Source organism: Arachis hypogaea, chromosome 20 (assembly GCF_003086295.3).
Source record: "Arachis hypogaea cultivar Tifrunner chromosome 20, arahy.Tifrunner.gnm2.J5K5, whole genome shotgun sequence".
Classification (NCBI taxonomy): Eukaryota; Viridiplantae; Streptophyta; class Magnoliopsida; order Fabales; family Fabaceae; genus Arachis; species Arachis hypogaea.
In genome coordinates this window covers 9,985,788-10,000,118 of record NC_092055.1, presented here as the reverse complement: position 1 = coordinate 10,000,118, position 14,331 = coordinate 9,985,788, and the positions used below count along the sequence as shown (strand labels likewise).

The 14,331-nt window shown below is 34.1% G+C and overlaps 3 protein-coding genes and 1 non-coding gene across 4 annotated transcripts; all 4 read left to right on the top strand.

The window, feature by feature from the left end:
• Window positions 1-223: 223 nt before the first annotated feature.
• On the top strand, window positions 224-295 carry TRNAE-UUC (transfer RNA glutamic acid (anticodon UUC)). Its single transcript has one exon. It is a non-coding gene; the product is annotated as a tRNA-Glu (tRNA).
• Window positions 296-1,209: 914 nt separating this feature from the next.
• LOC112783569 (uncharacterized) lies at window positions 1,210-3,053 on the top strand. The gene has a single exon (XM_025826567.3). It carries the CDS (start codon window positions 1,625-1,627, stop codon window positions 2,897-2,899), a length of 1,275 nt encoding a protein of 424 aa, XP_025682352.1. The 5' UTR covers window positions 1,210-1,624; the 3' UTR covers window positions 2,900-3,053.
• A 1,015-nt stretch (window positions 3,054-4,068) lies between these two features.
• On the top strand, window positions 4,069-8,913 carry LOC112784927 (cuscuta receptor 1). Its single transcript, XM_025828293.3, has 8 exons — window positions 4,069-4,669; window positions 4,760-4,915; window positions 5,417-5,491; window positions 5,603-5,773; window positions 5,947-6,030; window positions 6,147-6,311; window positions 6,401-6,472; window positions 6,550-8,913. Exons 1-8 carry the CDS (start codon window positions 4,270-4,272, stop codon window positions 8,769-8,771), a joined length of 3,345 nt encoding a protein of 1,114 aa, XP_025684078.1. The 5' UTR covers window positions 4,069-4,269; the 3' UTR covers window positions 8,772-8,913.
• A 634-nt stretch (window positions 8,914-9,547) lies between these two features.
• LOC112783004 (pentatricopeptide repeat-containing protein At5g09450, mitochondrial) lies at window positions 9,548-12,362 on the top strand. The gene is made up of 3 exons (XM_025825723.2): window positions 9,548-9,693; window positions 9,965-10,265; window positions 11,123-12,362. Exons 1-3 carry the CDS (start codon window positions 9,659-9,661, stop codon window positions 12,014-12,016), a joined length of 1,230 nt encoding a protein of 409 aa, XP_025681508.1. The 5' UTR covers window positions 9,548-9,658; the 3' UTR covers window positions 12,017-12,362.
• The last annotated feature ends 1,969 nt before the right edge of the window (window positions 12,363-14,331 follow it).

Genomic DNA, 14,331 nt, shown 5'->3' with positions numbered 1-14,331 from the left:
CAACCTTTGAAGGCAAATCTCATCATTTTCTTTTACTTAATCCCCCTTCCCTCCCCCCCCCCAAAAAAAGCTTCTGATCTTGATCTTGTTGTTTGTTACAAATTTATTTTGGTTAACATAATTCGCAAGTTGATTTATATTAAAAGGTGGCGAGAGCATGCATGTGTAAAACTTTGGTAATTATTTTTATATAAAACTAGTTTGCAAAACATTGACATCAACATCCGTTGTCGTCCAGCGGTTAGGATATCTGGCTTTCACCCAGGAGACCCGGGTTCGATTCCCGGCAACGGAATTATAGATTTTTTCTCCCTTTTTGGATCCTAAAGATAGGACATAGGATTCCATAGATCATATTGAGCAATATGGCTGGTTCTTACATGTTTCATCAAATCTAGCAATACTGTTGACCGAAAAGAAAGAAATCGAATAACCCTTTTCTTAGTGAATATTATTGGTTTCATTCAACGCTCGTGTTTTTCACTTTTTTGACATACTTGTACTAAAATTTCACCCATTTTAGAGTTAGTACGCTATTATTCTTGAAGGTTAGTTGGGTTTGCATTTCAAATTAATAATTATGAATAATGTTATACATCTAAGTATTTTTATTAACTAAATTTAATTAAATTAGTCTAATATAATTAAAATTAATTATGACTAATATTATTTCAAATTTTATTGTTTAACTTAATTGAATTTAATTTATAAAAAAATTTAGCTAAATAATATTATTCATAAGTTATTACCTGCTCTTTCGTTTGAAAATAGAAAGTAAGGGAAAACCGGAAAAGGGACGACTAAAATAAAATATCTCTCTACCGTCCTTGATTGCTAACAAATTTCTGAAGCTTAATAGTTAATATGGTGGCCCATGTAAGCCACTATGCAATGTTAGGTGAATTAATTTGTTAATGACAACTAAAGTTATATTATTTGACGATGTCAATATCAATAAGAGTACTATATAGCCTATACAAATTTTGCTAGGAAATAAAATATATAAATTATGCTAGCCATATAATTTTCGTAGTAATTTTAGTGAACATTGTCACCTTAATTTTGTGGTTGCAGCAAATTGCGCTCTTATCGGATAAAGTACCGGGTCCAAGCCCACCGACGAACCGACCCCTTCCCCCTAAATGGAAAAGAACTACACACGAAAACAATAAATAAATAAATAAATAAAGATCCAAAATGGTGTTATAACGACAAAATTAGTCTCACGTAGGTAGCAACGAATGAATTGATGAAGAAGTTAACAAATTTGTATATAATATTTTCTCGAAATAGTAACTTACTCCCACATAAAATACAAAAAAAAATAAATGAAATCTGATATGCAATAAATTCCGTAGATATAGAAGTAAAACAAATCTGTAATTTATTATAATCCATGTGGATAGGGGTGATTACATATGAATTATGAAGTAAGTAAGTGTTTGTGTGTATGTAAAGTTAGAAAGTCAAACTAGGAGACCAAACTTCACCATCCACCACCACCTTCTCTGTTCTCTCTTTGAATGCTGATGTTCATATTTCTTCTTTTTCTTCCTTCCTTCTCTCTTTCTCTCTCTCTTCTTTCACACCCTAAAACCCTAACTAACCACAGTTTCTCTCAGAAATGGTGTTTCACCATCGCAGAAAACTCATGCCAGAATTCTGCGAGTCCTTCTGCCACGTGGAGCAGAATTGTTCTTCAAACTGTGATGAGTGCCTCAAAATCTGCATCACCAACCCCCAATACTACTATTATTCCCAACCACCGCCACCGATTCCTCCTCTCCCCTTAGACGATACATCAGACCATGGAAAAAGCCACGCGCTGTCGCCCTACTTGGTCCTTGCTCTCTCCGTTATCGGAGCTGCTTTCTTCGTTGTTATTTGCTGTGCAATCTTCGCGAGGATCTTCAGAAGGAGGAGAAGATCCTTATCGCCACCGTTGAGTCTTCGAACACAGGATAATACGCGTGATGATTTCTTCGTTGATGAGGAGCACGGTCCTGTGGTGGACCACCCGATCTGGTACATCCGTACACCCGGTCTTCAAGAATCGATCATCAACGCAATCGCTGTTTGTAGGTATAAGAGAGGTGAGGGTTTGATTGAAGGAACAGAGTGCTCTGTTTGTTTGAGCGAGTTTCAAGAAGATGAGAATGTTAGATTATTGCCAAAGTGTAACCACGCTTTTCATTTGCCTTGTATTGATACATGGCTTAGGTCACACACCAATTGTCCTATGTGTAGAGCTCCAATTGTTTCCAAGAACACTCTTAGGGTTCCATCTATGCAGCATCATAATCATAATCTTAATGTTCTTGATTCAACTTCAAGTTCAAGTTCAAGTTCAGGTTCAGGTTCAGGTTCCTTGGAGATGAGATCTGTGGAAAATATTAACAATGGAAGAAGCCTTAGAGGAATGGAAAATACTCAAAATATTGGCTTTGAATTGAGGAACAGGGAAGAGGATGAAGAAGGAGAAGAACAAGGCCAATTGGGAGGTGAAAGAGTACTAAGCATGATTAGGCCAAGGAGATCTGTTTCTCTGGATTCTTCTTCTGTTGCAGATATTGCTCTTGCTGCATCTGCATTTGTTCTATCTGCGGATTCGGATTCCGATTCGAATAGAGTTATTGGGGATGAGACTGAGAGTGAACGAATTGGTTCAAAGAGGGTTAATGTTAATGGAAATGAGAATGAGAATGGGGCAAGTAGTTCAAAAGGGAGAGGAGGAGGGAGAGGGAGAAGCTCTTCTTTCAGGATAAGGTATCTGCATAGTGTTGTTCCTAGTTCAATGAAGAGGTCACGTTCCTACAATGGTAAATACCTTGTGTCTTCTTTGTATAGCCGCAGCCAAACTCAGAGGAAGCAAAATGCTAATAATCTGAGAAGCTTTTAAAAATGTATGTATGCTGCTCTCAACAAGCTGAGAGTTTCAATGTTTTCCTTTTGTTCTTGATGTTGGCATCAAACAAGTTATGTGATGCTCAATTGTGTAATAGAGAGAATCAATAAGTTGCAAATAAATATATTTGCTTAATTTTGCTGAGAAACCAAAGCTGTCATTTATGATTGATTTTTCACTTGAATTTGTTATATTCTGCTCTTCTAAGGTTTATACCCAAACTGCAATTAGGCCTTTACCTCGTTCAAGTTTGATGATGGCATAGATGGGAAAATGATAACCCACAATCACACTCATAGCAATACTTTTGACAAGTTCAAAGCTCAAAGACTCAATGAACTTGGTAAACTATCAGAGAATAAAGTTGTGACAACAAATGAATCCAACTTGCAACTAGCATATTATGAGGAACTCAAGCAGCCAGTTAGCCAAAAATGCTCATTAATGCTGCCATAATGTCAAAATATAAATTAATAACAAACCTGATTTGAAAACATTACTTTATTATTAACTTGCATATGTTGTATAATTTATCTAACTTTTTCATGAGTTTTCAATAATCTATCATATTATGAGGAAGAATTATTCGTACTAATTGGTATTTCAACCGGTTATGGCACTTTAAGGTTTTCAGATTTCATCCATTTTTGGTTCTTTAAATTTGGGCTTTAGATTCTACAAATTAGACTATAACAGTTCAACATTAGAGTTCAGGTCAAAAAAAAAAAAAACACTAGCATTGGAGATCAGTGAGCAACTATATTTAATTATTTATTTATCATTTCCCTTAGGTGTATATATATAAGTATATAACCGCGTGGGTCCCGCTTCATACTGATCATGAAGCATTCAGTCATTCACAATTTCACATTCAACAACTCTTTTATTATAAATTGTTGGCAGTTGTGACGAGGCAATCAACAAAAAAAAGGCGCTATCCTAAATTATTGGCGCGTTTATGTCGACGAGATTAACAAGTTGAAAAATGCTATTTATATACTAAAATTAACTATTAAAATTAGTTATTAATGTATTTATGTATAAATATATGTGTGATTTAATTTATTTTTAATATATATTTATATTCTAATATATATTTTATATTGGTGGTTAATTTTGGTGTACACGTAATATAACTCAAAGAAATTAAAGTATAAAAATAACCGGATGCGGGTTCTGTAAATAATATTATATATGACCGAAATAAATAGTTTATTTCATGGTGTATTAAGTATTAAGTATTAAGTAAGAATTTCTCATGAATGCTGCAAGCAAGCATGACTTTGACTACTCCAAAGATATAGTTGCTAATTAATGGAAAAACTATGTATCATATCTAAAAATCTTGCAACAAATTTGATACTATGTTGAACTCAAGGGTGGTGGTGTTGTATGCAGCAACAATAATAGTAATTATAGGCCATGGAAGCAAAGCTAAAGCATGTTTGGAAGTAGAGAGAGAAGCACTGCTAAAATACAAGGCTTTTCTGAAGAGGCCGGCTTCTCTGTCTTCATGGATCAACGACTCAAACAGTGATTGCTGTGGGTGGGAGCGTGTCACGTGCGATCCTGATTCCGGTCACGTGACCCATCTCTCCCTTCAGTTCTTGAACGGGGTTTATCCTCACCCGGATGACTTTGATCCGTACAACCACCAGTGCCTCAACTTCTTGACGCTGGATTTTTCCTTCTTCATACCCTTCAAGAACTTAACCACCATTGATTTCTCCTTTAACTGTTTCAATAACTCCATTTTCACTCAAGGTAATTAAATAATCAACTTCGCTAACGTCTATCTCTCCGTTACGTTTGTTAATTTCACAAATATGATTTTTGTTTTTCTGTTTTGATAAGATCACGGAGGCATGTCAACGTTGAAGACGTTAGAAGCAATAGATCTTAGTTACTGTTCCTTTAACATCAGTGTCATAGATACGTTGACTTCTTTCACTTCTCTCAAGACTTTGCTGCTTCGTAATAACTTCTTAGATGGACCCTTTCCTGTTCGAGGTACTCAGCGCGCTCTGTTTATTTGAACTCGCAATTTCTAAATGAGAATGAAAAAAATCTCATTAGCGATTTTAATGATCATTCTAATAATATATAAATTTATGATTGTTATTAATGATTAAAATTAAATAAAAATTTATATACAATTATTGTTATGTAAAATTAATATATATTTAAAAATTATTAGATTAATAATTTAACTAAAAATAATTAAATAACAATTCAATCAAATATGAGAAATTATGTAATAATTTTAACTATTCATTATTTCATATAAAAACAAAGTGTCCACAACTTTCCATTATAAAACTATTGAAACACCTAAAATGCTATAACATTTGAAATGCTTCCTAGTTATTATATTATTATAGCTAATAATGATATAAGCTTATTATTAATTTATGTGGCTCAACATTTATCTAACAAATAAAAACCTATAGTGATTGGGCAGATTGGCAATTGAAAAAAATGAATAGTTAAGAAGTAATATTTGTGTATCAGAGTTGTTAGCTTTACGAAACTTGGAGCATTTGGATTTAAGCGGTAATCGACTTCAAAGCCCCTCAGAAATTGACGGTATGTGCTTGTATGCGTTACTGTCTAGTAAAAATCGAGCATAATTATTTTGATTACTAAAGTAGTAACTATCCTCACGTGATTCATTTCAATAATGTATTGTTGTCGAAGATTTCAAGAGGATGTCAGAATTGAAGAACTTAGAAACATTGGATCTGAGTCAGAATTACTTAACGATAAACGTTACTAGCATATTCAGAAGCTTGAGTCCCCTCAAATTCCTCAAGAACCTGCTTCTTAGCGAATACAGCATGGGCACTCTTGGACCCCTAGCTATTGATGGTATTTTATACATATGCATACATATGTATACGTCTACATGCATTATTATTATGAGTTTAATTTTGATCATTATATCTATTTTTTTGGACAATTATTTATATTGTTAACAGTTATTTTTGTTAATGTGACGTAATTTGATGTACATATAAAACTACTTTATTTTTTCCTTACAGAGTTGTCAGTTTTACAAAATCTGGAAACACTGGATTTGAGTAAAACTTCACTTACAATCACATCAAGCTCCTCGACAACTCTAGGTACGTGACTCCACTTGTGTCATGAAATCAGATGTTTCACTGAATTTAGCTATTGATTTCATTAATAAATTTATTATTTATATATATGTATTGACTATTGAGTCTAAAAATTTCAGAGTATTCCAAGACTTTGTCGAGGTTAATGTTAGAAACCCTTGATTTAAGTGGTACTCATATTGTAAATGCCAACACAACATTTAAATTTTTGTCGCACCTACCAAATCTTAGATCTCTCATCCTGCATGAGAGTGGGATCTTGTTTGGAGAACAAGATAATGAAGGTAAGTGCTAGCATATTATAAAGCTTATACTATTAATTTGGAGATGTTAATCAAACCTATTAAATTGATAGATCCATTTTTCTGTGAAGTTTTTACTGACTTACCCAACTTGGAAGTACTTATCCTAAGGTCTGTTTCCGGAACCACTGTACCAATCCAAGGTGAACACACATTTTCATCATTATTTTTCTTGCTGGATTAATTAGTGATTGTGTTAACCTTACTTGGTTGTCTCTAGGTTTATGCAAAATGAAGAATCTTCAAGAGCTAGATGTGAGTGATAATCATCTTACTGGATCTCTGTCTTCATTCTCCTGCCTAAAAAACTTGACATCACTTAGAGCTCTTGATCTCTCAAGGAATTTTTTAAGTGGAAACATATCATTATCCTTTCTTGCTCACAATAATGCACCTCTTGAGTACCTATCCCTGGCAGACAACAATTTTGAGGGAACATTCCCATTAAGCACATTGGCTAATTATTCAGACCTCAAAGTATTAAGACTTGGAAGACAGCAGAACAAGAAGTTTCAAGTGGAAACTGAGAATCCTCCTTGGATTCCATCGTTTCAATTGCAGTATCTAGACATGTCCAGTTGTCAACTGAACTCTGCCACAGGAACAATTCCTACCTTCCTTTCCAACCAAAGTAGCTTGATATTCATTGATCTATCAAACAATAATCTTCTTGGTAGGTTTCCCAATTGGTTATTGATGAACAATCCAAAGTTGGAAGCTTTATTCCTCAACAATAACTTGTTCAATGGTTATTTTGAAGATCAAAAAATGAATATTCATCTCTACACATTGGATGTATCGAATAATATGATCCAAGGTAAACTACCAACATCCTTGGGATTCTCTTTTCCATACCTTGAATATCTTAATGCTTCTTTTAATGTCCTCGACGGCGATATTCCGGCTTCAGTTGGAGAGATGTCAACCTTGAGAACTTTGGATTTGGCATACAATAATTTATCTGGGGAGTTACCAAATGAAATGTTTAAGGGATGCATCTCTTTGCAAATTTTGAGCTTATCACATAACAAGTTCCAAGGACAAATACTTGCTGCACCTTTGAGCATGACGTTCTTAAGTGTGCTGATGCTGGACAATAACAACTTCCATGGAAAACTACAAGACGGACTCCGGAATATGCAGCATTTGGGTCTGCTTGATCTCTCTAACAATGATTTATCAGGTGAGCTTCCAGGTTGGGTGGTTGGAAATTTGAATCTTGTATTCTTGAGTGTGTCAGGGAATAACTTTGAAGGTGCAATACCAAGAGAATTATGTGAACTTGAATTCATCACATTTGTAAGCCTATCTCATAACAGATTTTCTGGTGCATTGCCTTCTTGTTTGGGCAACTCATCATCATGGTTGAAGTTCATTCACTTAAGGAACAATAGTCTTGCCGGTACCATTCCTGAATCAATACTAAACAACTCTGAATTATTTTCTCTTGATTTGGGAGACAACAACATTTCAGGAAGTGTTCCCAATAGTGTCAATGGGCTCACAAATTTGAAGTACCTTTCATTGGCTGGGAATAGATTGCAAGGTCAACTTCCCAAGCAGATTTGTGAGTTAAAACAACTCAATTTCTTGGATCTTTCTCGCAATAACTTCTCTGGGACTATACCCACATGCTTCAACAATATCTCCTTTGGTAACCAAGGGAATTATTATGATTTTTTAGCAAACTACTTCAGATCTTCTTACTTTGGATTTATATACAGTCAACTGTTGTACATCAACTTTCAGTACCATAACTTTGATGTTGAAATGCATGACAAAGTTGCCTCTTATTTTGCCCCAGAAGAAATGAGAATTACTACAAAAGGTTCAAGTCTATCATACAAAGGCAATATTCTCAATAATATGTCAGGTTTGGATTTGTCTTGTAATCAGTTAGAGGGAAAGATTTCACAAACCATAGGAGATTTGGTTGCACTTCATGCCCTTAACTTATCACACAACCATTTAGTTGGGTCAATTCCAGATAGCTTCCAAAAGTTAAAGATGATTGAAAGCTTGGACCTATCTTTTAATAGATTGAGTGGGCAAATCCCTCTTCAACTGCAAGGCTTGAACTCTCTGGCTGTTTTCAATGTGTCCTACAACAATTTTTCTGGCAGAGCACCTGATGAAGGACAATTTGCAACTTTTGGTGGGAACAGCTACATAGGAAATCCATATCTCTCTTGGAGAATCAGTAATAGAGGCACTGCAATGGCACCATTACCAGCACTTGCTACCTTCAATAATGGAGAGGACAATTCTGTCATTGATTTCACTTCATTTTGTTGGACTTTTGCAGCATCCTATGTGATGGTAGTCTTGGTGTTCATTGCAATTCTTTGGATCAATCCTTATTGGAGGAGAAAATGGTTTTATTTTATTGAGGATTGCCTCTATAAATGTTTTGGTGGAGTCCTTAAAGATGTGTTCTATTAGGCATCTAGCAAGTGTTGAATAAGTTGTTCAAGAATATTTGATAGTGTTACAAATTGAAGGTTGTATTCATATCATGTGTAATCATATACGACAACTCTCTTGCTTTAGATTTCCATGCAATCTTTGCTCATTAGATTTTTAATTGACTTCCTTCATTACATGTATCTTTTTAGTAGTATCATAATCTTTTAGACTTTTAGTGATAATAATCAATCTTAATTTGAGTAGCTAGCGACAATTTTACTTTAATTAGTATATTTTCACGTTTTACATGAGCCATTTTGAAAATCTATTTTATCTTTTAGCTTTTTAATCGCATAAAGAAATTTATATATGCCAATAAACTATAGTTTAAATATCATAGTTACCGATGTTTTATTTATTTTTTAAAAGGGCTGTTCTTAAAAAATTTATCTACTTAATACTTTATATATTATTAAATAATTAATCTTTTTGTTATATTAATGTCTAATCAAATTTAAAAAAAAAAATACATAAAGAATATTGTGTCAAATCTAATATTTTACATAAATTTTTTTTTTTGTTACAAATCAAAAGATGTATTATCACACTTAAAATCTTAACAAATATATTTTATATATTTTTCAAGCATCTTTAAAAAATAAACTATCAAATTGTATTTTAAATATTTTAGAATTTGAACTTTTTTTTTCAAAATTAGAAATGAAACTTAAATCTACGACTTTTAAATAAATATGAATAAATTATGTCATTTGAACTATACTCCTTCTTATAAAAATTAGATATATTAAAGCTATAATGTAGTCACCCAAAAAAAAAAGTAACCAAAAAATATTAAAGCTATAATGTAAAACTGGAATAGTTGAGAGCAAACAGATTCAAGGTGAAGGAAGCAAACGCCTCCAATGGCGTGTCGTTCGCTGTTCTTCGCTCTCAGACGGTAAGCCTAACTACTCTCTCACTCGATGTTCCAAAATCACACTTTGCAACTGTGATTTGATGTTCATGTCATGCTGACCCTCTTTTCCAATCAATGTATATACATCCCACTGATTGAACCCTCTAAAACCCCCAGATTGGGAACATGTGAAAGTTCGAAAATTTCTTTGATTTTCTTGCATTTTCTCACTAAGCAATCAGATTGAAGTTGTTTAGGGTATTGGTAGTTCTCAACTCACCCACGATTATTGCAAATTGGTCATATCATGCAGAAACAGCAGCTATATCTATCAGCCGCAGCCTTGTTTCCTGAAGGGAGCATCAAACCTATCAAGATTTTCGTCCTCGGGTGCTGTGAACAGTGACGTGGCGATTGAAGAAGAGACTCATAGCTCTGTGGCTGAAGACGGTGATGACCTAAGGAGCAGAATCATGAGGTTAAGGCTCCCAAAGCGAAGCGCCACAAATATTATTCAAAAATGGGTCCTTGAAGGGAATACAATTACAGCTTCCGAGCTTCGGGATATATCCAAAGACCTTAGAAGATCTCAGCGCTTCAAACATGCTCTTGAGGTTTCTATTTGATCTTTTCCTTTCTCATGGTGATTGGAATTTTAATGATTTAGATGGTTAACTTGCTAGTATTATTAGATAGTTTTTATGGAGTTAGTTGTTCGTTTTTTGTATAAAAACCAAGGCTTAGAGCCTCAAATAATGGAGGACAAATAATCATTTTGTGAATTAAGGTCAGGGATCCTTTTGTCTAGAGAGCTAGGTTCTCTACATTGGTCATTAAGTTCATATCTCTTAGCATCTCTTGAAATTTAGCAAAATAGTGATGAGAGTGATACTGAGCAAGTTGGAAATGCTTCAGCTATTCCCTGCTCAGTTAGCTTAGCTAATAAGTTAGAGTGTTAGGTTGTTACTTGTTAATTAGTTGTGATGATGACTCAGCATACAGCGGGCACTTAGTTAGTTAGCTATGTCTATAAATAGAAAACTGTTGTAATATAGTTAGATTCTGTCACTCTAATTGCTGCATTCAATAAGAAAAGGGAGCTTTCCCAGCCCCTCAAAATTGTCTCTCATTTTCTCTTATTTTCTCACCAAGAAACTTGATCCTGCACCCGGTTTCAGCTTAGAATAATACAGTTTGAGATTTGGAGTTTTATTAGGTCTGTAAGGTTTCAAGTATTATAGTTGTGTTATGCTTATAATGGCTGAAATGAAGAATCCTATAGTGGTTGGTAATACACTAAGTATGGACTTTGATAAATAGTCCCATTGGCATTTGAATTTTGACTGTAATGGAACAAAAAGTTTAAAATTTATAAGAGCACATTGAGCATGGAAGGCTCTAGTATGAATATTGTTCTCTTATTTTCTGTTGGATCTACGGCTCTGCAGTTTGTGACTATTGATGATTGCAGATATCAGAATGGATGGTTGCCCATGATGAATACCAATTATCAGACTCTGATTATGCAGTCCGCATAGATTTGATGACTAAAGTTTTCGGCATTGATGCTGCAGAGCGTTACTTCGAGGGTCTACCTCTTGCTGCAAAGACAACTGAAACTTACACAGCCCTCCTCCATTCCTATGCAGGAGCAAAACTGATTGAAAAGGCTGAAGAACTTTATCAAAGGATTAAGGATTCCAATCTCTCCTTTGATGCCCTCACTTACAACGAGTTGATGACACTTTACGTGTCAGTCGGACAGCTTGAAAAGGTTCCCTTAGTTGTTGAAGAACTGAAACAACAAAAGGTTGCTCCAGATATCTTCACCTACAACCTCTGGATTAGTTCCTGTGCTGCTACTTTTAATGTTGATGAAGTTAGAAGGATTCTTGGTGAAATGAGTCATGGTGCTGGTTCTGATGAAAGTTGGACAAGATATTTGAACCTGGCAAATATATATGTTAAAGTAGGTCATCTTGACAATGCTGCTTCAAACACCCTTGTTGAGGCTGAAAAAAGAATCTCCCAAAGGCAGTGGATAACATATGACTTCTTAATCATTCTCTATGCCGGGTTGGGAAATAAGGATAAAATAGATCAGATATGGAAATCCTTGAGAATGACTAACCAGAAAATGATTAGCAGGAATTATATTTGTGTTGTTTCTTCATATTTGATGCTTGGGCATACAAAAGAAGTGGGTGAAGTTATTGATCAATGGAAGCAATCAACTGCCTCAGATTTTGATATGCTTGCATGTGAAAGGATTATGGCTGCATTTACAGATATTGGGTTAGGTGAAATTGCCAACAATTTGAACATGGTTCTCATTGACAAGAATCTCAATCCCGGAAACAATTAATCAGCAGTTCTTTGGCGGTGAATCTATCATGTAGTGTACTTTACAGGGTTTTGAAAGGAATTATGTATCTTATTCGCATTTCGCTGATGGATGACTCAATAAATAACCTGCAGGATGACAGTTTTGAACTGTTTTTGTGGATTTGTAACACTCCAGTGGTTCTATGTGAGAGCCTTGTATTTTCCTCATTTCCTCATTAGATTAGTTGTAATGCTGCTGTGGTGGCTAGATTTATTCCTACAAATTTTTATGTATGCTATCTTTTCCTTCTTTTTGGCAACATGTCTTGACAATGGTTAGTTAATAACTTAATATGGAAATGCTAAGTTTTCTTCTTCTCCTTTAATGAAGAATAGAAGCTAATACTACATGCAAGTGTTTAAGTAAGCACCTTTTTTGGTTTCTTGCAGAAACAGGGAGGTTTTCCCATAAATGGCAACAACCATTTGACAAGTAACTAAGCAATGCTGTAGCCTCCAAGCATAGATCTATCTAACTTCCAAATCCTAATGAAAGAACAAACAACAAACATTGAATTGAAATAGACCTAAAAGCCAAACAATAATGGATGATGGGACTGACTGCTTCTGCTAGCAACTAACATGGTACAAATCTCACAGAACAATTCATTAACATCCGCATTAAACAAGATGCATGATAGTACCATATGAAAATGCATTATTGGTATGGTATGGTATGGTATGGTCCTTGAATGAATCAATGGAAAGAGAAGGTTGAAGTGAAGGGGGTTGAATACAGGTAGTATGCTTGGTCAAGAGCCAACAGCCAATGGCAGAAGCATGTGAGGCAAATAGTTGTGAGCTTACGCGGCACAACTCCCACCATGCACTTTGGAAACAATATCCCTTTCCCGTATTTTCACACACTATGCATCATGCATGACCATCAATTCATGTTACAAAATATTATTACCAATTTATACTGTTCACTAATCACTACTGAGCTAGCCACAACTGTGTCTGTTTATTTTTGTCAATTTTTTAAGAGTTTAATTTTGATACATCTAAACATTTTACAGAGTCATTTAATTACATCTGTTCTTTTGGATGGTTATTTACGCTATCAATATAAAATATAGTTATTTTTGTAGACGTATCGTTACATAATTGGATACTCGTATAAAACTATTTTACACTGGTAGTACATCAAAATTAAATTATTTTTTAAAGTAATTTATCTGATATAGAGATGTAAAAAAAAATTGTATATACACTCTTGTCTAATTTCAGGAGTTAAATAAGTTATTTTTTTAAAATCAAGTAATTTAATAAAGATTTGCATGTTGCATATCACTCAACTGGGCATGCCAAAAGGTAATCTCATGCAAGAATTAATTTTTTTTTTTGAAAAAGAAAATTTGACAAAAAAAAATGACTTCTAATAATTGATAAGGTCAGACAGATAAGTAGGAAGACATGAATATGATATGTCCCGGATTTGAAGATTAAGAACCAAAATCATGATGTAGCAGAATCATAATCCTATCCTTGAGTTTTATATAATTAATTTAAATGATGTAGGAAATAAATTCAGATAGGTTTCATTGATTGGTAGTTCAGATTATTTGGATTTAATCTCATATGATGAAACCAAAACCACACATTTATTTTGAGGGGACACACTCTAAGTCTAAGGGTAAAAGTACAACCTAATGAGACAAACTGAAACTACTCTGCCAGTGTTGAATAATCTCCTAAGATTATAGTACTAGACCCAAAAAGTTTACCCTTACCTTATTCAATTCAGACTTCAGTGTGTGTCTAATGGTTTCAATTATCAAAAGGACAAGATTTAAATGTTGTTTTCTTGTTGACATTTAACCATATTTTAGTTAGCCTAGTATGGCACTGATTGAGAATTTGTATGATTCTTTTGGGAAAAAAAAAAAGAGATTGCATAATTCTTTGTAAAGTACAATTTTTTTTTAGTAAGTTCTTCCATAAAACGTTTTTCCTTTTTATCAGATATGTACAAGAAGTACAAAATTCTGCTGATGATGCAGAATATACCTTTTTTATTCCTTTCTGTTTTGCTTTAAGCTCCTCTGAACTTTGAAGTATATTATTATATTTTAATTTGTCTTTTATTACTACACCAACACTCTTGTTGATGACTCCAAATACACTAAACTTATAAAAACAAAACTGTAACTTTTTTTCCTTAAGCAAATTGTAAAAACATGTATAGTTTGGATTCACACAGGGACTATGAAACAGTCAAATGCAGATATGTTGGTAGTTGGTACCACTAGGACAAAACATATAACCACAAGTCATAGTCATTTTTGCCCTCAA

Coding starts and splice junctions, on each gene's coding strand:
- LOC112783569 (XM_025826567.3), top strand. CDS start 1,625: ATGGTGTTTCACCATCGCAGAAAACTCATGCCAGAATTCTGCGAGTCC.
- LOC112784927 (XM_025828293.3), top strand. CDS start 4,270: ATGTTGAACTCAAGGGTGGTGGTGTTGTATGCAGCAACAATAATAGTA. Junction 5,774..5,946: donor TGGACCCCTAGCTATTGATG/GTATTTTATACA, acceptor TTTTCCTTACAG/AGTTGTCAGTTTTACAAAAT. Junction 6,312..6,400: donor TGGAGAACAAGATAATGAAG/GTAAGTGCTAGC, acceptor TTTTCTGTGAAG/TTTTTACTGACTTACCCAAC.
- LOC112783004 (XM_025825723.2), top strand. CDS start 9,659: ATGGCGTGTCGTTCGCTGTTCTTCGCTCTCAGACG. Junction 9,694..9,964: donor CTGTTCTTCGCTCTCAGACG/GTAAGCCTAACT, acceptor CATATCATGCAG/AAACAGCAGCTATATCTATC. Junction 10,266..11,122: donor GCTTCAAACATGCTCTTGAG/GTTTCTATTTGA, acceptor TGATGATTGCAG/ATATCAGAATGGATGGTTGC.